Source organism: Dinoponera quadriceps, unplaced genomic scaffold (assembly GCF_001313825.1).
Source record: "Dinoponera quadriceps isolate SergipeBrazil2010 unplaced genomic scaffold, ASM131382v1 scaffold2952, whole genome shotgun sequence".
In the NCBI taxonomy this organism is placed as follows: domain Eukaryota; kingdom Metazoa; phylum Arthropoda; class Insecta; order Hymenoptera; family Formicidae; genus Dinoponera; species Dinoponera quadriceps.
This window is the reverse complement of record NW_014557517.1, coordinates 512,650-535,657: the sequence shown is the minus strand read 5'-3', so window position 1 is coordinate 535,657 and position 23,008 is coordinate 512,650. Positions and strand designations below refer to the sequence as shown.

Here is a 23,008-nt window from a genome sequence, read left to right as displayed (position 1 = left end):
TAAGTTGCTTTTCGAAACCTTAACATGACAGCAAGAAAAGTTCAGTATAAATAGGTGCTAATTGATTGAATTTGGAGGCTGAGAATTAATTTGTATACTTCATGGTATATAATTCAGCAACGGATCGGACATATTTTTTATTTAAAAATTTTACGACTAAAATTAGAAAACTCTTTTGTTATATTATAAAGTAGTAACGTTTATTTTAACACGCTGTATACAGCTAAATAAGTTACCCTTATTTAGCTGTATACAGCGTATTAAAATGAGTTCTTGGACTATCTTAAATATAATATCAAATTTTGAATAAACCGCCTTTATTGTGCTGCCCTTGCATGTCCTTGGTTGCAGTCCAAACAGTGCAGTTAAACACAAGTCTAATGATTTAATCGAGGTGATCAATTGTTACCTTAGATTGTTGTATCATACAGTAATAATTTAATCGTATTGTTTATTGCGAAAGTACAATTTATTAATTGTTTAAACTATTACTTTTAAATTACTCATATTATCTATGTGCAAGTGAGGTTAACGATAACTGGTGCTAACCTCTTCAACGCACGTGGTATCACGACAGTTGTTCGCGGTAAGTTTCGGTACGAATACAAATATAATCTGTTGTAAGAGAGAACTTTCCGAATTTATTATCAAAGTTCTTTATGCTTACATTTTATTTGGATGAATAGTAGATTCTTCCCTGCAGATGATTGACGCCAAAATTAAGAAACGTAAGGTGTCTAAAAAGACAAAAAAATCGTGGAGGAAGCACATCGATACTCAAGATGTAGACGCGTTTCTCGAGGACAAGAGATTAGAGGAACGACTGGGGGCTCCTTTGTCAGAGCAAACAGATTCTCAGCTATTTATTGTCGACAAGGTCGCCGATAAAACTGAAACTGTTTTATCTTCCAAACGTGCAGCCAGGTTAGCCTTGAAGGAAAAAGAAGCAAGATGTTTCGCTCCTTTGAAACCACACACGCAAGTTCCCGATCCGATCCCGAAGCGAAACCGAGTCAGGACCAAGGAGGAACGTATGAGTTCTATATTGCGGCAACGTGAAGCAGACAGGAAATTGAAGGGTATTCTTAAATTGAAGGAGAAAGAAGCGTTGAAGAATAGGGCACTTGCGAGAGCTGCTTTCCTGAAACGTCCTAAGAGGGGAGAATTTAAAAATGACATATGGGATGTTACGAGCAATCTACTACCAGAAGCAGTCACTGAATGGATGTCAACAGACAGTATCAGACATACAGTCAAGCATATGGGGGTACAAAAGAGGAAGTTGCCTTCATCTTTACATAAGAAAACATCTATTCTACCGGCAGTAGAAATACCACATCCTGGTACATCTTATAATCCATTGCACACTGATCATCAAAAGCTGCTGAACGAAATTGCCCAGAAAGAATTGGAACTTATGAAAGAAGAGGCACATTTAGACAGAGTCACGTCTAAGATGTTCAAGAAGGTAAATATTTTTTGAGTGTTTGTTTGGACCGTCACTTTGCTCTTCAATTTCTAATACTCGTTCATTCAGATTCCGGTAGGTAAAAGAGAAGAGTATCTGATGAAAGAAATGTCAGAGGGTTTGCCAGTAGAGAAACAAACCATGGCAGGTTCTAAGCCTACCAAAGAAGACCTTGTTGAAGAGGAAGATTTGTCTGTAGCAATAGCAAACAGTAAATCTGTCAAGAATGTCAAAAAAACGCTTGTACAGAGGAGAAAGCAGCAGGAGCAGAAACAAATAGTCAATGAACATGCTCTGGCTAAAGTTGAGAAGAGGAAGGTCTCTGATATCTATAAGTTAAAGGTTCTGAAGAAGCAGATAGATTCCAAAGAAAAGAAGGAAGAACTTTTGCGACAGAAACGTGTGAAAAAACGTGAAAGGGAATCCACCATACCAAAGATTCTGAGCAAGACGAAATTCGAGCCCTTGAATCCTGATTTCTTACTCTCGGAAGAATTGTCTGGAAATCTAAGAAACTTATGTAATCCCAGTAAGAACCTTCTAAAAGACCGATTCAAATCTCTTCAGCAGAGGAACATTCTTGCACCGAGCGTCATAAAATTGTAAGTAACAGAGGAGGGATGTTCTAAATATACTTGCGATAATATTCCAGTTTGAGAGATTTTTAAAGAAAAAAGCTTTAGTAGGTAGAAAGCAAACTAGAAATTAGGCAAAATAAATTCAAATATGAAAGGTTATTGATTAATTGATGAGTTTAAAAAATGATAAATTATTAATAAGTTACATGATGTATCTTTAATATATTGTTTAAATAATCTTCTTCTGTGATATAGGACGAAAGACAAAGCAAAGGTGAAGAGATTCGTGAAACCGGATCATAAAATAAATTTACCCGAGGCGTAAAAATAAGGAAGGTATTTTCATATTTCTTTATTATTTCATATCTATTTTATATTATAGTTAAAAGGATTTATTAATAGAAATTTTTTTTAATATGTAAGAAACCAGATTTCCAATCTTCAATGAAACTTTTTAGTCCTTCTCAATCATTAGTCATTCATAATTTTCATTTATTTTATTGTACTTTATTTCGCATATAAATATCTTGTATCTCCTTCAATCTTATTCAGTTTTTGATTAGTTTTAGCTAATTATTTTTTGCGCAGTTTTAAGACACTTTAATTCACATTGAATGTCATGGAGCATCTGCGTGTGTTTTTGTAACTGATTATTTAATTGTTGTTTTTTATCTTCGGCAATAGTGAGTTTCTCTTTCTCGCGATAGAGCAATATCTCCAAGCGTTTGACGCGCACCTCACATTGTCGCGCTCTGTTTCTCGCATTATCTATGTTCGTCACATATTGCTCTTCTGTCAGATAATTAAACTTGCTTATTCGGGATAAATTCGTTTCCGTCTCATCGCGCATTTCACGCAACTTCGTGCTCACGGATTTCTCCAATTTCGCGACCAGTAAGGATCGCCTTGCGTTCAAGTGTCCCTCACTGATTCTCTTTTTATATCCTTTTATAGTGTTTCTGTGCGAAGTAATAAGTGGTACAACATGTTTAATTTGGGCAAACCCCAAGTTTAACACCTATACACTAAAATTTTAAGCTCTTGTGATTCTACAGGCTTACTTGTGTTTGATACAGTCCTGTTTTTTAAGATTCATATTCTCGGTGATTGCAGATAACATATTGTCCACAGCAATATTTTCTGACAGCAATCTGGATATGGAATGTGGCATGTGTCGAGCTACTTCAAGTTGAAACACACCGGCCAAGTCCAGGAGGCGATTATACAATTCTTCATTGAGTCTGGAGCGTCATTCAAATGTAATATCAATTTCTTAGCGAGGAAATTTCAACAGGGACAAATAAAACTCGTCCTTTTTTTACTTCTTCTTGTCAGTCTTGAATTTTCTTTCAGTCTGCTGTAATTTGTCTGTCACTTGTTCCTTGTCGTGGATCAAGGCTTCATTTTGCACTTCTAATTTCTTTTCCAGAATCTGTTGCATCAATTTGTAATCTTCCAAAACGTTAGTTTTCGCATCTTAGCACATCAGAGGAAATTATAAAATTGATGACTGTAGACATCTTGGGTAAATTTTCCAAGAATATAAATGTACATAATATGTGTAACAGAAATGTGGTATGATGATCTCGAGGGAAATTTTATTAAGAAACAGAAATTAAGAAACACTCACTCAAGAGCTTGAGTTGCGAAATAAGCTCGAGTCGTGTATTGTCATATTTTTCATTAATACTCATCAATTTTGCAGCATGAGCGGATTTATTGTCTATTCTTGCATTTTCCAAAGCATTCAGTTGCTTCTTATATTCCTCCACTCTGGCCATCTGAGTGACAAATTGTGATTTTAAACCAGATATCTCTTGCGATCTCTCCTTTTGCAAGTCTTTAATAGAACTATCCGTATCTTTTAGACAATCCTTCAATTCCTTATTCCGTTCTTCTAATCTATTTCAAAAAATTGCATCGTTATCTGTTATATTAGAGGGTCATTGTTAAATTATTTCTGCATTCTGAAACCGATACCAAGAAGTAAAACAGTTAAAATAGCATATTTATATAAATATGCTTATTGAGGATCAATATTGGTGTTATCCAATGTACTAGTTATTTGTTAGATAACGTAATCGATGAAAGAAGAGATCTTCCTTCAATTATACATCAAGCAATATACATAATTAAAAAAAAAAAATATATATATATTGTATATTAGCATAAAATATACTTCATTGTATTTAGGATTAATGTAAGTATCTTAAAAGAAGTCCAAAGTGCTTCTCTCTTTAATAAATACCTTCGAATTCTCTTATTTATTTCTTCGATTTTTAAATCGTAGAATGCCTTTTGTGTATTAAAGATAATCTCTCTCATTTTGCCTACATCTGGTGGCTGTAAACGCGGGGGCAAGCTGACGTTGCCCTTATCCTTCCCGTACAAATCCATTCTCTCGTCGTCACGAGTTAGCAATCACAGCTGTTTGATTCAATAGTTTTGTTTCATGATGTGTGAAAAATATACGAGAAATATAGGTCGCTGCGATATTTATTTTCATTGAAGAATCGCGATACTTGAAGCCTCGCATACCAAGATTTGCTTGAAAAAGAGATAGTTGTCAAGTGTATATAAATTTTCCACGTCAACCGAAGATCCGGGAGAAAGAAAAAAAACGTGAAAATAGCAATAAATCTTGGGTTTGTTTTTGACGTCGGGCGATCTCGTAATTTTCGCGGGAAGACCGGTAATCGCGAGAATCGATATCGAAAGATATCGAGGAACGCGAGATGGCAGGATGTGTGCCTTTCCGTGCGGCTCGCGATCGTTGCTCACGATCCTTGTGTATCCTTGATGTGGATTTCTTGTCCTCGCGTGAAAAATAAGAACTCGAATGACGATTTAAGGATCAGCGACGTACGACGACGCAGTGAAATCGTACGGGATGAAATTTCGCTAACGTGAGATTCGAGCTGTCACCTTAGGTCTGAGTGCGCGCGACCGTTGTTTATGGATACAATCCATTCGATCGCGACCAGTTGCCAATTAACGAGTCAGGATAACGCTGTAAGGATAAAGGGGCAAGCCAGGTAACGGAGGTTATTTCCCGCGAAACTTGGACGCAAACCCGCGCGAATCCGCTTCGTGTGAAATGTGAGTATAACGTCGTTTATATTATCGTTTTTATTGTTACCACAATTGTTGCAATGTGATCTGCGAATAATGCTCATGTGATATGCAAAATTACAAAGTCCCCACCAAAGCGTCACACCGTAATCACACGTTTCAGGTGATGTTACTTACAAATCGAAGACCATGTTACTTTCCACTAATTTGGAGCGGTAATTCCAATATTTCGCAAATAAACAGAACTGATATTCTTTTGAATGAATGAAGAAATCTGGATCTTCCTCTGTAAGCTATGGACACTCTCAGCCTGTATACTTTGTTTAAAACAAACAGCCATGTAGGAGTTCGTAACGAATCAATGTCTAGTCAATATAAAACGGCGATAAAAAGATATCAGAGGTTATACGTGAAATAATGATGTTAATGATGAAATTCCCGTCACTGTATTTATAAAGAAACTGGCGTGAGAAATAATTGTACATATAAGTAATGTCCAATTCTAAGGAGAGTCCTGATCACAGTCAAGTGGAAACGAAATTACCATCGTTGTCTTTGTAAAATCGGCATAAATATTTGTATATACTCGCAATGTCGAACCCTAAAAAAATTCCTGACCCTAGTCAGAGGGAGCCCGCAATGCTAGACGAGCAACCGCAAGCGACGGTAAGGAAAAAAGGAGGAGACAGGGTGCAACCCAGGTGTAAATTGGACTCACACGGTTGCTTAAATCTTCAAGATATTTTACTGATATTCGATAGCCCTGTTAGTCAGGAACGAGCATGGGCGTTGTGCTATCAGACGGCTAAGAGTTTGTCGGGCTTAACACAGAATAAATTCTATGAGATATCAGAATTCTCACAAATTGTGCTTCACAAAGACGGAAATGTACGGCTTGATAACTTAGCAGGTGATGTGTTTTGTCCTTTCAGAATTTCAATGAATAATTATAAACTTGGTTGTTAAGATATGAAGGATGATTAACAAACTCATTTGTATTACAGGCTCTAGGCAACCTCTTGTTTCTGAGGATAAGGTAATGTTGCTTTTAGCAAAATATCTAACTATATTTTGCAGTGTATATTAATTATATTTGTTAAACTTAAACACTTTGTTTTTTATTTTGCAGGCGGTACTTTCGTTGGGTATGGTGATCTTCAAGGCCTTGGATTTTGGTTCTAATGCAGAAGAAGAAATAGCTTTGTCACCGGATTTAGAAGCTCTTATTACATTGATGACAAATTGTAATCGAGGTGAGTAAGTCGCTCTCACTAGTGATGCACGGTTGCGCATTTAACACGTTGACTGCCACGGAACTTTTCACGATTCTGGTCTAAGAAGGTAATTTGATTTAATCAAGTAATGAAGCGACGAGATAACTCGTAGTTGGCGTCCTGGGCAAGTAAACAACCTACGAGATATCTCATAGTTGGCAGTCAACGTGTTAAGCAGAATTTTAAATTACATAAATTCAGATGTTTCGAGTAAGCCGTTTAATTTGCATCAGTAGCACCGGAAGGCGATGTTGAGGGACGCCTGCAGGAAACTGATGACGAAGGCATTGAACGAGACTCGGGCGATACCGATGCCGATGACGATATGATGCCGAAAACTGCCGAGCCGTACACTAGTAGTTCCGTATGTACCCTGAAGACCGTTCTCCAAGTAAGTTTAAATACATAGTCCTACAATTAAATATAATAATTCATAATTTATATATAATAAGCAACAAAAGCACAGGAAACACTCAAACAACAACACACTATCGCTTGCATTTCAGATATGTGCGCGGCACGTGCATGAAGATGCCGATAATTATTATCAGAATGTGATACAAACGTTCGTGGAGGAGGCCCTTAATCTCTCTCAGTTTCTCGAGAAGGTGGTTGTTGATAAACAATCACAAGATTTCTTCAATATGAATGGGACTGAACATAGTTCGACCTCGTTGCAAAATCTCGACGCGTTAAATTTCAATGATTGGGTAAGCTTTATTGAAATACGCAAAGATACAAGGATATTTAGGGATTATCGCGAAAAGAGCATCGAATTAAGATTTATCAGGGAAATATATAAGATAGAATATATTCGGAAAATCCTCCCTAAAATACACTTCTCTTATTCACGTATCTTTTCCAGAGGAAAGATATACAAAAGATATTAAAGTAAAATTGGTAAATAAACGCGTGATAATAATTATATGTCTAATTTGCAAGCTAAATTTATTGATTGATGAATTGCATTTACTCTTGTAGACGGACGTTAGAATTTGGAGGGCCATACAAGTACGTTTGTCCTGTTAAGATGTATTACAATTTCTTATTTCATTTTAGTTACATTTTTCTATTTAATTTCAATGAAATTAGCGTACCTACGCCAGAGTTATTGAAATCAATATAGTGTGTATTCAGCATGATAAATGCACGCAGCATGATGACAAGTTTACCAGTATTTTTATGTAAAACATATTAAATTTTATATCGGCAGAACTTATACTTTATTTGTTCCAAAGAATTTTTAATTATTTATACAAGGATTATTTAAAAAAATTGCGTTGAAATTATAATTACTTAATGAGAATAAAAGTCGCACAAAGGTATATAATGTAGATTGTTATTTAGTTTATTGTGGTCTCATAATGTCACATGTTGATATTGTTTACTATTTTATTTCATGTTGACAAAATGAGCACGTTCGTTTCGTGGTTTTTATTTTATTATTTATTGCGGTAATTAAATTGTTTAGTCCCAGAGAATCTTATTATAAAAATCAATACATATTGTTACGCCCGTGTCTTGATGCCCGCGCTTTTAGCGCTCTGAATGTACTGATTCTCTTGACAACGAGTCGTAAACAATAGATGATCAGCGTTGACCGATAAACAACGGGTTTGAAAGATTCTCTCTGGGGCGGTCGAGTTGCCGTGACGTGTGCGTCCTATATATTTGCTATTTACAAGAAAGCACGCGTAACTCGCAGACTCAAGCTCTCTCGCGAAAGACCGACGCGCACGTCACGGCATCAAGACACGGGCGTAACAATATATATAGTGTTAATGAATAGTTATGCCGAAATTTTAGAAAAACTATGCAGGAGAATCGTAGTGAGGCGATTTTATATAGTGGACATAATATGATCATTCAGTAATGTCTTCGTTTTATGAGAGAGTTAAAAGGCTCGCTAATACTATTCATTAACACATTATAAATTCTGTTGTTAAGATTTATTGTCAGTAATACTGGAGCGTCTTTAAATGTAATCGCCAGGCCAGATTTTGGGTTCAAGTTATCGGCGAATTGAGACGAGGAGTAAAGTTGAAGAAAGTTGAAGCTAATATGGGTTCTCGTGCTTTCTCACGTGGACAAGGAAGAAGTCCGGACTATAAGCTCACTCCTTACGAGATTCTGATGGACGATATCAGGGAGAGACGATATCACCTCAGAAAGACACCGCCCACATCTTCGAGGAAAGATGCGCATGCCATTATCCTCGAGTTCATTCGCAGTCGCCCACCGCTTAAAAAGGTAAGATTTAAAAAATTTAGTTTTAAAAAGTAGATATTGATTTTTCGAAGAAAACGTTGACTCTGGCAGCTATAAAAAAATAATATGAAGATATCGTGATAATCTTAAATCGGGTTATAAGTAGACACATATTTTATATGTACAAAAAAGTTGATGTCTGTCGGTTCAATATTTTTTTAAGAAATCATGTCAACTGACTAAAAAACATAGCTTCGAGAAAAAAGCATTAAAAGTTTTGAGTACAGATGAAACATAAAAAATGAAAGTTTAGCTTTAATTGGCAATATCAGGGCCGTACAATAAATCCTTCTCTACTACAAAATGCTCATTTTGTTCGGTAATTTCGACGAGCGGCACGAGTTCCCTTTGATCCTTGCTTTTTCATGTCCTGCGATTATGAGGTTTTTATTTTCTCAACAGACATGCTTGGAAATGATGTATCATGCTCGACTGTACTTCGATTTTCATGAAATTGTTTCTTTTTTTATCTAACAACGCATTTGATATTTGATCCTGAACTTTTTTGTCCATTACGACGTTTGCTGTGCAACGGTCAGGACAACACTAAACGCTTGTAAAATTGTTCTTCCGAAATCTTCAACGGTCGTTTTAAACTAATAAGTACACATAACTTACACGGTCAATAAGCCAAATAAGAAAGGGTCAACAAGCTAAATAAGAAAGATAGACCTGAGAAGCTATTATGTGCCAGAATATCTGTTAGACGCAGCTGGGGCTTCGAACGCATTGACTTTCAGCCCATGCACTGTTATCTATAAATTCCTGTAACTTCGTTATTTTTTTTTTTTTTTTTCGTATTTCGATAAAGCCTTCTGGGAATTCATTCTTGAGAAGCATTTAAAATGTTACAAAAAATCGATTTTTTTTTTAGTTCTAGATTCGAATTCCCCCTTAATTACTTATTGAGTTGCTATCGGTTTTTGCCGAATTTTTACTAACGTTCCATTTTACTTACAGGCCTCGGAGAGACGATTACGACCGTTACAGAAGGAATGCACCCTGAGGGAATTACTCATGGAGAGCATAAAGAAGCCTCCAAAGCCCTTAAGATCATCTTGCTCGAGGCAGAGCACTGTGAAAATTGAAAAAACATCACTTTGTAAGTCCATGCATCTTATATATTTATTCGTTAATAGATAACAGCATTCTCATAACTATGATACTTTAAATCTTTTTTTTTCAACTTCTATGTATCTTTTTACTCTGTAGAATGTAGAAACTGTAAAGGGATAGAAATAGCGAGGTAAAACTTGGAAGTAACAATTGTCAAATATTATGTCTATTAATTGTCTGTTAACTGAAATTAATACAATATATCACTTAGATGAACCGACGTCGTTTTCTAACTCAAAAGTAGGACGATTTGCCTTGCGTCACGTTACTTTTGAAATAATGCCGTCACGCTTCGTCAATTGTGTTGGAAACCTGCATGTGCTTGCTTTTTTAATTTCACAGTGAAAATTTCATTGATATTTTATGCGGTGGGACTCTCTTAATGCAATCGTTGTATAAGTTTTACTTATGTTTCGTGTTATAAATTATTTGATTGAAGTTCAGATCATGTAAAGTGGTCGGAAGGACCTCTGTTGAGAGAAAATCTCTGTTTTTAATATATTCCTTCTGCAATATTAAATAATTACACGATCCATCCGTTTTGAATATAAGGGTGGTGGCTCGTACGCAAATTGTTCCACGCAATTCGAAACACGTTCAGTTGATTTCATTTCATATTTTCAACGAAGCATCAGCTACGCTTTAATGACTGTCGACATTGTATCGCTACGACGAAAGTTCCCACGACAGTTCACCAGATATATTTTTTTTTTTTTTCGTCGAGGATTTCCGAGGACTTTTGGATTTCTCACTTTTCAAATCATTTGCATTCTTCAGTCTTCGAAAATTGCAAAGCTTCTATTAAATTGCAAAGCTCGCAGATTTGATCAGGGACTTCGGATCCTCTCATTTTTACTTTGGCTAATGCTCGCAAACTTTTATATTGATTTCGATATCTTAGCAGCTTTTGCAAATTCGAGTCGTGCCAAAGGGCGCGAGGAGAGAACTTGGTATCGAATCGCGCCCTGCGCCACGATAGGATGAATCACAGAATTTGGGGCGCTACAGGCGCAGGCGGAAAAGAGAGGGAGATCCCGGACGCGATGTAGACGATCAATAACTGTAAGCGTGCAAAGGTGAGCTGACGTTGCCTGAAACGTCATCGCGGCACGCCAGTCCAGTCGGATGTCAACCCTTCCTCGCGAGTTCTACGACGAGTTGTTCGACGTCCTGAACGATTGTCCCCGCATCGACGTGCGTCTTCCCCTTCGTGAAATTCGCGCTGATCGTCGCTGATCCGAAGTGCGTCGAAGTATCCGCGGCGTAAACGATCCCGATGCGCGTACTCTCTCTGTGAATAGTCTCGCGGGGAATTCAATCAAGTTCCGAGGAATTATTGTGACCTAAGAAGAGTGTAAGAACGCGAACAGTTAGTTGTTACCTCCGTTCGTCTCCACTCTGTAAAATATATATGTACATGTAGCGATTATAGAGTTGAAAGAAAGTAAAACTCAAGCTCGTGTAGAAATTTCTTATATGTGAGGAGAAAGTACGTGATCCTATCCTCGATATATCGCTCGTGAGAATCTATTAAGAGGATTCATATCTGTCACAGAATTGAAAATCAATTTTTCAAATAACCTTTCGCAAGATGAAATTTTCATAATATATGATCTCATAAAAGAGGGCTCTCTCCGCACTCGGAATAATGTAGTGAGTGTCTATGGGCACATTGTATAGTCAGCGAGCGTTTGTACTTAATCAAGCCTAAGCTATATTGATTTTTGGATCCACAAATCTCTGGGGTTTTAGATTCAGATGTAAACTACACATTTATGACCTGTAAATTTAGAAATTGCCGGACGAAAGGCTCAAGATTGATAAAAATTTCAGTCATTCTTCACTTTAGTATGTAGAAACTTGAAAATTGAACGAGTCAGTTGCGAAATTTCAAGTTGCAAAAATCCAAGAAAATCCAACACATCTAATACGAATAAAAAGTCTGAGGATAAAAAATCTCACGAGTGGATGCTTTCCAAATGTCTAATATAATTATAGTGTTTCCACCAAAAAGTTCCAAACTCAGTGTAGACACGCTTATTTTTAACTTTTCGAAGTACGCGAGTGCAATAATAGTTTATCGATCGAAGGATTCGGGTCTGGATTTACAATTTGTAAATTCGGAACTCCGGATCTAAGAATCTCGAGAAACGGAGGTCTCCCTATGGAATCCAAGATCGGCCTCTTGAAGAGGGACGCGCGGACGTGAGAACTTCTGCGAAATATCCTCGAGAACGAACTTCCGTAAAAGTAAGGACATGTGGACTTAAGGAGCCACGCGAGTGCCTCTAAATATCTCTCTTCCCCAATCTCTCCTCTCATCTTTAAGGACGCTCCGATACATCCTTCGAGGCGACGAAAATGACGACGTACACTCCCGCAGTCTCCCTTTACTTCGACAAATCTAAAGACGCCACGAGATCCTGCCTGCCTCCTTTAAGATTATTGTAACACCATCGGGATCCGCTGCTGCCTCCGTCGTCCTTGCCACAAGTATAAGCTCGCTCTCACGAACGAAATTGAAGGATGATTAAAGCATATCGAACGGAGTGGCTAAATAAACTGATAAGCGGGAAAGCTGGACGACATGCACAATTGAAGCCGTGAATTTATTAATAGCACAAGTTCACCTTTTGACATTAGACGAATTACCGGTATTGTCCTCCTTATCACGTGTAGTATCGCACATTGTGACAATCGGGAGTTATAAACGATAATTAATGAGGATCGCGCATATCAATTGTGCAGGATGGCTCGTCTTCATCGGACGGAATTTTAGCAACAAGCTGTTCGGCTGACAAAGCGACTTTCCCTCGCGAAATTTGGACAAATTATAATCTCTAATTTACAAGATTTAATGTCTCACGATTAAGTTAATATTACTGCAACGAATATCTATATATAGATTTATTTCAAAAATGATATGATCTTTCACTCGATTTTCTTTAAAGAAATTATTTCACACAATATTTACATAAAATCTTATACAAAGGAACGTGTTTCGCAAATAGATCATTTCTGTAGTTTCTATTCAGAAAGATCTTAGGTCGGAAATCCTAAGCGCATGAGAGTGGCTCATCAAAAATTTCATTCGACGGAGATGGAGCATCCTTTCTGCGGAAAAGAACGAGACGCGATACGACTGTCGGCCGAGTCTAGGATCTGCGAGAAAGAGAAAGAAAGATGAATCGTCTCCCGTTGAAAGTCGAAGCCGAGTGAACTTGTGCTCCCCCCCGCGAGTCATGGCTTCAATTTTCCCAGGCGACGCAGGCGGCGTGTCTCGCATGATAGTCCTCGGGGAGGTGCCGCCGTCGCAGCCGGAGCAGGAGCAGGAGTCCGCGCAGGATGTTGCGGCCCAGTGGCTGCAGCCGGAGGATCAGAAGACGGCGGCGCCGGGTCCTGGCGGCCTGGCAGCACCAAGCCGCAGGAAGCAGGACGTCCCGCCGGTGCCGCAGCCACGGCAAAGGATCGCCAAGGACCGACCCGACGTCAGGGTCGTGCCAGCTAGGAATCGTAAGTCGCGTAGAAGGCGCATTACGGTCGCAGGTAATCATCTCATTTCATCATCGTCTCATCGACATAAGTAAATGCGCGCCCACGTCGTCTTCCCGATTGGAGAGCGAAATTGGAGAATGACTGAATAAATGATTGACCAATCGTAGATTTTGTTGTACCGGCTCGTGTGTAATAATGACAGTTCGGTTTCTTCACATCAGCTGACGAAAATTCGTCGGAGAAGCGGATTTTAGAATTGTTTCTTCCTACACTGGCAAAAAAATATTTGGTATTTTTGTAATCGCACAGAAGAAAATTAGTCTCAGGTCGAGATTAGATATTTTCATATGTAAGCAAGAATATTGTAATCTTCGTAGAAGATCTTTAGTTTTGATTTGATTGAATCTATGTTGATGTTGAAGTATTGCTTAAATTCAATTTAAGGCTAAAAATCATCTAAGAATGTTATAATATTGTTGCTTATATATGAGAATATCTACATTCAAGACTAGTTTTTTTCTGTGTATGATTGTCACGGTGAAAGAAGAATCACAGTTAGGAGAACCATTTTTCTAGTGAGTGTTAGTACGGTGTGAGTGATAACCCGGTGAGCATAAACCATTGACACAACGTTATCACAATGACATTTTGTAACATATAATATTTTCAAATATGTAGTTTTCAATTGTATACAACATCATTGTTAACAATATTTGACCGAAATATTAAAAATAATATTTCTACACTATGATTTTAATATTTAGAAATATTATATTATATTAAATAATACAATTTAAAAATATTCATAAAATATTATATCGGAATGTTTCTAAAATCCATATAAAATCAATGTTTCATGCATTTACATGCATATTGTTACTATTATTCTTGTGGTTAAAATCATGGGAAGAGTATAGTTGAGGCGAAAAAAATAACTATAATTTCTCTCAGTGTATGTGTGTGTGTGTGTGAAGGAAATTTATCAGAATTGTTAGAATTAGTTGTTAAAGCGAGCTGATACTTTGAACATATGGCGAATTGGCGAGTCGGGTTTAATAAGTTAAATTTATGAGAGTTCTCAATCAAAGACAAGGAGAGATACACGATAATGATGAAATAGAAAATTATGTGAATAGGCAATGGAGACATAATTATGGCATTTAAAATATTGGTTTGATATTTTAACATTAGAGCCGCGGCTTTGTCATTTTCGATTCACTTGTAGATTTCTTCCCATTTCTTGAATTTTCATTACTGGGAAGCCTTTTTTCTTATAAAGCAATTAAACAATATCGTAAAGTTAAAAAAAAAATGTCCACGGATAATTACAAAAACAAAATTGATTTAATTCAGGCAATTTTTTCGGGTTTGAGTAGAGCTGTTACATCAAACAAGGCATTATCATGTAACTACCGGCGAATCTGTTCTCCGCCGACTCTTGATCACGTCTGATCGTCTCACCGCATAACGAGCATATAACATGCAACACTAATCTGAACGCACGACTTTTTCAGACGTTTCGCTATCAGTGTCGATCTAAACTTTGCTACCACAATGTACCGACGAATTATCTCGACTTTTCAGATGTGACACACAACGGAGAAGGTACCAAGGAATACGAACAGTCGGCTACCCCGAAACCACCCGGGAGGAACTTGGACGTGTCGAGCGCTGCCAGGCGGCCCAAGAAAGTGATTCCCGTGGATTTCGACCTGAAGGTCTGCTTTTGTGTTTCTCTCGGCTAGAAAAGGCGTGGAACTGGATCCGGCTCTCTTTACCTCGCGATATTTAGTGTCTGATTCAATGGTGACACACGAGTACTATTCTTGTCAACAGTTGGACGCGGAAGACGACGACGACGACGACGACGACGAGTATTACAACGATGAAGATTTCGCCGAGACGAGGTTCGAGGAGGAGGATGAAGCTTCGAATTATTGGCACCTGAAGGATTACACCTTCGGTGGCCGGGGTGTGCGAAACGGGCACAAGGACCATGAGCAAAGGGACGACGACGAGGCAGGATCGGCGAATCCCTGGCGGAAGACTGGCGGGCTTCGTTTGACTAGGAATGAGTACCACCGATTCTGCGATGCTCAATTAGAATGTAATTGTCATGTTCATTTTCTTTATTATTTTTCTTATCACAGTATCGCATTCAATTCTTTCGTTGCGGTACGCTTCAATCAAAAGTGCACGCGCGTGTGTGTGCGTGTGTGTGTGTGTGTGTGTGTGTGGCATAATATTCAATTGTGTGACACTGAAGCATTATAATAAAGGAAATTCTAACTGAAAGATTCAAACGAGGTACATATATGTAGTCGATCGCAGAACGGTTGAAAATTCACCGTTCGAGATATTTGCAGCTAAAGTTGACATTTTTTATATGCGTTTCCTGAGAGAAATTAGTGTGCTATTTTTAATTTCTATTTTTAATATCTTCCAAACTGGAACTAAGATTTTTTGATGAAAATCCACCATGGTATTGAAAACTAATATGCAGAAATTATACACAAATTTCAGAATTACGGACTATTTTGTTTCGAGAATATAACAAAACCATGTAAAATTCACAATGTATAGTAATACTCGAATTTATGAAAATGGGACACTGCAGTCTCCTTAAACGCAATACGCTGTGACAGGATTTGCTTTGTTCGCTACATTTAGCCCACGAAATCCTCAATCCCCGTTCAAATTGCAGCTTACGATTTGGCGACGCAATGTCCTTCCCGGAGAGCGTCCGCGAAAAGGCATTCTGCGAAATGTACTATACCATTAACGTCGCTCACGGGTACAACGTCCTTACCGCAGTCGCGGCCGCAGAGTCGGCAGCATGCCGGTCTCACGGATTCATCGTTGAGCCAAGGGCCGAGCCCTAATATCAGTCTGAACCCCAGCCCGAGTCTCAGTCCGCAGCCACGAGCGAGGCAACCGCGACGGGCGTACACGATCGCCGAGGGCAAAGACGAGAAACCACCTGCCGAAGAATGGGAGGATGATGCCGATCGAGTAAGGAATCCTGTTCTCTCATTTATCATCTCGGATCTGTGAAGACTCCATTAATGCTGTCTGTAGGCATATCGCCATCGAAAATTTGCAATCCAAGGGCATTACGTGCGAATATTCGTGCATCGTGACTGTTGATAATTTGATGAGTCGGCAACGAGGCTTGAAAGCAGTAGTCACGATGCACAGATATTCAAAAATAACGCGTTTAATTGGAAATCTTTAATGTTACTATGTTTAGGGAATGAGATAGCATTAATGGAGCCTTCTATACGACTACCTACGCGAGTGCGTTGAATCGAATGATACGATTATAGATCGTTTTTTTTTTTTTTTGAGATATCACGCATGAGAGCGATTCACTTTTAAGAAAATAACTCGCTCTCCTCACTTTTCGTTTATTCATCTGAATTGTTGCTTCCTATTGAAAATTAAATTGACTTAATATTTTTCATTTTTTTAATTTCAACAACTACGATAAGTTTTCATCGATTCTCGGCCGATGATTTTTTTCTTCTTAATGAAAGTTTCGTGATGCCGATAGTTAACAAGAAGAAAGCTTCAGGTGAAGAAATCACGTAGCAGAAGTGTATTCTGCGGTTGATTTCAAGTGTACTTAATGACACTTTGTAGAAAGCGACGCTCGGGGACATGCTGTTGGATGAAAGGCTCTCGTTGACGTTGGACGAGATCGTTCACATCCGCAGTGTCCTCACGAAGGCCGAACTGGAGTCCCTCCCCGTAGAGGGACGCGTGAAAGAAGACGTGGAGAAACGCCGTGTTTGCTTCCTCTGTCTGAAAACACGCTTCGGTCTCTTGGGTCCCTGGGGCCAACGTTGTCGCTTGTGCAAGAGGACCGTCTGCGTAAAATGTTATTCAAAAGTCAGTACTTCATCGTCACAACGTATTCACGATTACGATGACTTGAGTGCGAGTTAAATGTTCGACCGCAGTTGTACAGAGAATTTTTGGAATTGACGGGGAGCCACGCAGCGTTACCGTTGATTTCAAGTCGGCGTATAAAAGGGCCGATTCATTCAAGTGAAACAATTGTAAATTGTCGCTCGGCTCAATCTCTCGGAGACTCGAATCGAAAATTAAACGAAATTTTATTAAGAAAAAATGGCCGAGCAACCTGTGTTGTATCACTTGAGATGGATGAATCTACGTTTAACTGTGAATCCAACTTCGCATTCCTTCCAGATGCGGATACCGACGGAGCAGTTCGCCCGGGTACCGGTCGTATTACTTTCCCCTGGACTGCTGCTCTCACCTACGGAAACGGAAAGTAGCGGCGGCGGCGGCAAGAGTACCTGGTTGAGGAACTCAGGCGCGGTCGGCTCGGCACCGGCCTCTCCCGCGTCTAGACGAAAGGACTCCGCAATGCGCAGCGGCACACCAGCTTCAACGCCAACGACGACACCTGTCTCCGCCCTGACGCCGATGTCGACACCGCCCTGTCACGCGCGTCGGGAAGTAGAAAGTCAAGGAATGGACAAGAGGTCAGTGAGAATGTGGCCGTATCACATAACGCGGGATAATCTATTATACAGGTGAACAGAGAATCATTCTGCGTGAAGAAACAGGTCGAACTCGTGGATAAGCATTTCCTTTCCAATACCGTCGATAGCAACTCTGCACGGTGATTGGACAAATTTCCGACTATTTTCATTTCGCGAAACTGTAATCAACAAGTGTCGGAATAACACATTTTATACTTCAATGTTGATTAACATATCACGGATATTAATTTCGTGTTGATTTTCAACACGTTCACCTTGTGAGTTAAATGAACGCAATAGTTTGCGTGTGAAAATATGTTAGATTTTACTGCGTGCCCCTGAAATTCTTCTAACATATCCTCGAAGGCTTCGTTATCAATTGGCATCTTGATTCCACTGAAAAAACCGAATGGTTCACAGATGCTACAAGGGCAGCGGCAGCCCCGCCGCCCTCTCGACCACGAAGACGTTCTCGACGTCCAGCGGCGGGCCGACCGCCGAGCAACGTATGGCGGCGGAGCGGCTGCGCGGCGTCGCCGTCGTCGTCTGCCACGACTGTCGTATCATGGTCATTCAGATAATCAAGAGCTCGAGAACGACGCGCGCCACGATACGCAACAACGTCATCTCCCGCCTCACCCTGAACCTCTCTCCAGCGTACGTGTAATCGTCGATCGCCTCTCTCGAGGCTTCCGTCAGGAAGTTCCGGTGTTTGTTTTCCACGCGTTTACCTTGTTCCCGAACGCATTCCGCATCGGCAACGAGAACAATCGCCGCGACTTGAAAGTGTCCCCCTCGGCGAGGAGGAAACGGCGTTTGTTTTCGTTGTGGGATACGAGAATACATTCATATGAAATGTGGATGTGTCTAAGATGCGGTACATAGTGCGCGCTACTCGAGGTGTCGAAGTCGATATGATTGCGCGGAGCTTAATTTTCAATGGAAGGGTCGAACAAAGAAACGCGTCGATGCGCTACATTTCAGTTGCCCGCGAATGAATACGTACAGGCGCGTCATCCGTTGATCGGATTGCCTTTCCCGTATTCAGATTCGAGCTCGGCGAAATCGCATAGGTTCCGACGAACAGCTCTGATGGATTATTTAAGGAGCGGATTTGCTTTAACGCGTTGAGACACTTATTCCGAAACTGAAAAATTTCCTCTCCTTTTATTTCCCTTATACTGCACAAACCGAAATCGGAGTTTCGAAGAACCGAAGGCAGTATGTACTGTTTTTGTAAGACATTTAAAATGCTCTACTTCTACAAATGTCTTTGGCTTTTGCACAGGAAAGTTCTTTTTTTATCGTAAACTCTTCTATGTCATAGGATGTGAAAAAACCCGTTAAGATTAAAAGCTCCAGTAATTACAAATTCAAAGACTTAAGAATCTATGAATTTGTAAGTTTCAGATGACCAACTTCTTCGCGCATAAGTTAAAAACATTTTTCAGGAAGGGCATTGCGTTACTTTTTGATAGGACAGGAGTTCCAATCCGCGAGGCATTACATAATGTTAATTTTTTCAATTGAATCGTATTGTATCTTGCATGTCCATATTTTATTTGAATAAACTTTTGTGATTTAGTATATATATTATTTATTGGCACTGGAATTCTCTCAGAATACTTTTAAAGTGCCTGTCTCAAACAACGTTGATCTTGGATAGACAAAAAAAGAAAATAAAATTTCGAATTATATATAGTTTACTTGTATTATTTTTCTACTTGTATTATTTTTTCTCGTTTTTTGTAAATATAATATATTTATTGTTTGTTATTTATATCATGATCGAAGTACCAAAGAATTTGGGATCCAAGCAGCTAAAGACCTAAGAGAATTACACCTAAAGATTTATTTAATACAAAACGATGCACATCTCTAAGACTTTCAAAATATCCAAGGATCTGAGGATATGCAAGAATTTAAAAGCTTGAGCGTGTTTCTAAGAGCGTAAACCTGAAGTAAGAATCTCGAGATGCAAGGATTCAAGGATTTACGAATTGAACAATCCGAAGTTCTCTATACATGTAAAGGGTTAAAAATCTGAGAAATCAAAGAAAGATTAATAGTCGGAAGTGTAAAAACTCGGCATTTGGAATTAAGCAGTTGAAAACGCTACGCGTATTATAGGAAAATTTAGGATACGAAGATCCGCATTGTTTCCATAAAACTGGCTTTTTACAAAAGTCCGCCCTTTTCCCCGCAAGGCATCTTTGATTTCCAAGGTTGTTGTTAGCAACAAATTCGAGTCCTTCGTGCCATAAAAGATTGACCGCATGAATGCTTCATGGCACGAGTTCTTAAATAAATAGAAATCTTTGGATATTCTCTTCGCTTTTACATATCTTTGGATTCTGATGTGCTTAATTATACAAATCCTTGATACCGTAAGTCATTAACATTGTATATTCTTAATATCGCGGAGATTCATGAGAGCGAAAATCTTTGGCTGCTTACTCATATAGATCCTTGCTTTCCATCGATTCTCTTGTTTCCCATTAGTTTCGCGAGGTCAAAAGTCCCATTCTTAGATGGGGCCCCGATTACATACACGTGAATCCATTAGAAAAGAAAACCAAATCACGATCCACCTTTTGCAATCTCCGATTTTGTTTCTCATTATCGACACCAAATATTACAGGTTTATAGAGAATGGTAATATGTAACGTTAATTTAGCTTTTAATAAAATATACAAAATTGCGAATACAAAAGTTAAAGTATGCGATATCGTTAGCCATTTTAGAAATGGAGGCAGAACCAAGTGGGGACGAGCCTTATAAAAATAGTGATCGATGATAAATGGGTAAATCGCGTAGAGTGCAATTCTTATTGTAAAATATTACCGTTGATCTTCCATATAAATGATAACGCATTTAAGAAGTGTATTTAAAAATTAAACTGTATTCGTCACTAGGGAGTATACAAGATATTTCAAAAAGGTATATACGTATACATATAATTTAGCCGAACATATATCGCATGAAATTCAATTTAATTTCTGAAATGAGTGAGAGGATTAATTTGAAATTTTTTTTTACTGCCATTTTGAGCATTTGGTTATTATTTACCCTTTTTTTTTATAGACTAATAGAAACACTTTTTCTCTTGAGTATATATAAATCGATGGGAAATTGATTTCTACAAGTAAAAGCTCGTATAGTAGCGTTATGAGCGATCTCTATATCATATTTACATAATCGTCAAATTAAACGAATAAATTAAATATGGACCAATCTTTTGCCCAGCAAAATCAGTCGTAAACCTCTGCTATTTGTATGTATCTTTTTAAGATATCTCGTATAATTGATAATAACGTTCGGAGAAAGGTAGATCGAAGACGAATGTGAAGTGGGGAGATCGAATATGAAAATTATCGATGCGATTTATTGTAACAATATCTCTCCTCGTGTCAGTGGATAAGCAAATTTAATAGAAACGTTAGATAAGAGGAAGAAGAAGATATAAATGAAATAGGTTCATATAATGCATGTCAATGAGGGTCTAGGAACAATATCAATTGATCCCACGTGATGTTATTAATCAGATATTTAGTAACATCGATATCGAAGATCGTACGTTAATTAATTATTCTTACTGCACCTAAGCGCGAGAAGGAGAAATGAATTGTAATTATTTTGCTCTAGAGAGTTCTAATTAATTAATTATTAGAATTGATTTATCTCACGCGCCGTTCGTACAGATGAGCGCGTAGAGATGTGTATAAACGGGTTATATTCCATTAATTGTACATATATATTGTAAATGAATTTTTGGTTTCGCGCATTGTAAAATACGTACTCACACAACGATATTATTTATTTCGGGTAATTTATCGTTTAAGGTGCGAATGAAGCTGATGGATGACGGTGATGATTGTTGTTCAAAGGATGTACATAGATGAGAAGATCGGTGATCGTGAATGATCCTGGCCGTGATCCTGATGATAACGTGGTGCAGAGTACAAAGAAGTGACATAACGAATTACGAAGTTCCGCTGCGAGTAACTGCGAAGTGTCTCAATGTTAAAGCCGACAAATGATATATGAATAATTAGGTTGTTGTAAAAGCTTGCAAGGATCTGAAATCCCCAGGATGATTATGCAGACGTTACGCAAAGATCCGAGAATTGGAGGTTTCACAGGCTCCGGAAAAAAATCTAACGGCATAATGAAAGTTGTTGAAAGTGCGGAGATAAAAAAAAGCGCGATGATCGAAGGATCCAGAAATATCACGAAGATCTTTCAATTCCGAAAGCACAATTTGCTTCATGCACGAAAGTGAAATTCTCATTTACGCTGATCTCCTATTCTTTGAATCCTTTTTTCTCTCTGCGTGTATGTCTCTCTATCTCTCTCTGTCCCTTTCTTTCCGAATTAAATTTATTATCTAATATATTTATGCATTTTAGGTTATATAAAAATATAAAAATGGTTTGGAGTTTTTTGAGGAAGTCGCGTGGAATCAAAGAGATTATACAAATTAATAGAGAGATTAGTATCTAAATCCTGAAACTATGTTTATATATCCTCTAACATATCTCTATATATCCTCTAACAATTAAAATATTGTCCCTTTTGGAAAATATCTCATTTGACTCCTTGATCTTGCCTCTTTGGAGAGGTGTTTTTCCATTTCTGTAGTTCACACGACTCTCTCTTTCGAGAAAGAGGAATCTGTAGATATTTTCTGAAAGAAGAGAGAGAAATATATCACACGAGGGACTCAAGGATCCAAGGAACTAGCAGTTCTGTGTAAAATATTGCAGGACTTTTGCTAGAACGATATGCGTTGCGCGCGAGCTGCAGGTGTTTTTTTTTTTCTATTTTTCGTTCGAATATGCGTTTTAGGAGAATTGTTCAATTAGGCGAATTAGAATTTATCTGTTCGAGCGAAATGTATTCGCTTCGTTTTGTCGTTATTCGCAGAAGCTTAAACGATGTAAATTTGCAACTATAGCCGGCTATAATAATATAAGTGATGATACGATGAAATATAAAAACGAGAAAAAAAAAGGAAAAATGAGAAATAAAGATATCTTCGAAGTGTTAAAATCTTCTTATCTCATCTTAGTGCACGTCTCTTCCGTGTCGTTTCCACCGGCATCAGCTTTATGTTTCGTCATATCCATGTTATTTTCAAACTTTCAACAGATAAATTTTTCACAACGTAACGCTCATCTTTGGCTCGTTTTTGTTACACGTTGAATTTGCTATCAGATTGTATGC

General features: G+C 38.4%; 2 protein-coding genes across 13 annotated transcripts; both read left to right on the top strand.

Annotated features, from left to right (window-relative positions):
- Window positions 1-278: 278 nt before the first annotated feature.
- Window positions 279-3,367, top strand: LOC106749220 (uncharacterized protein CG1785). Of its 5 annotated transcripts, none has more exons than XM_014628454.1 (5): window positions 279-586; window positions 690-1,468; window positions 1,538-2,070; window positions 2,302-2,382; window positions 3,160-3,367. In XM_014628454.1, exons 2-4 carry the CDS (start codon window positions 704-706, stop codon window positions 2,369-2,371), a joined length of 1,368 nt encoding a protein of 455 aa, XP_014483940.1. In that variant the 5' UTR covers window positions 279-586; window positions 690-703; the 3' UTR covers window positions 2,372-2,382; window positions 3,160-3,367. The 5 variants fall into 5 exon arrangements, with proteins under 5 accessions (XP_014483940.1, XP_014483939.1, XP_014483941.1 ...); XM_014628453.1 differs by having other exon boundaries at window positions 687-1,468; XM_014628455.1 differs by having other exon boundaries at window positions 279-596; window positions 704-1,468.
- A 1,417-nt stretch (window positions 3,368-4,784) lies between these two features.
- Window positions 4,785-22,946, top strand: LOC106749217 (protein spire). Of its 8 annotated transcripts, XM_014628441.1 has the most exons (17): window positions 4,785-5,145; window positions 5,282-5,406; window positions 5,742-6,028; window positions 6,123-6,154; window positions 6,248-6,371; window positions 6,626-6,783; window positions 6,899-7,102; window positions 7,374-7,403; window positions 8,385-8,642; window positions 9,621-9,762; window positions 13,038-13,322; window positions 14,856-14,989; window positions 15,108-15,378; window positions 15,976-16,283; window positions 16,914-17,162; window positions 17,484-17,782; window positions 18,203-18,449. In XM_014628441.1, the coding sequence occupies exons 3-17, from the start codon at window positions 5,758-5,760 to the stop codon at window positions 18,447-18,449; spliced, it is 3,012 nt and encodes a 1,003-aa protein (XP_014483927.1). In that variant the 5' UTR covers window positions 4,785-5,145; window positions 5,282-5,406; window positions 5,742-5,757. The 8 variants fall into 8 exon arrangements, with proteins under 8 accessions (XP_014483927.1, XP_014483922.1, XP_014483930.1 ...); XM_014628436.1 differs by having other exon boundaries at window positions 5,282-6,028; window positions 18,203-22,946; XM_014628444.1 differs by having other exon boundaries at window positions 5,282-6,028; window positions 6,629-6,783; window positions 13,038-13,289; window positions 18,203-22,945.
- The last annotated feature ends 62 nt before the right edge of the window (window positions 22,947-23,008 follow it).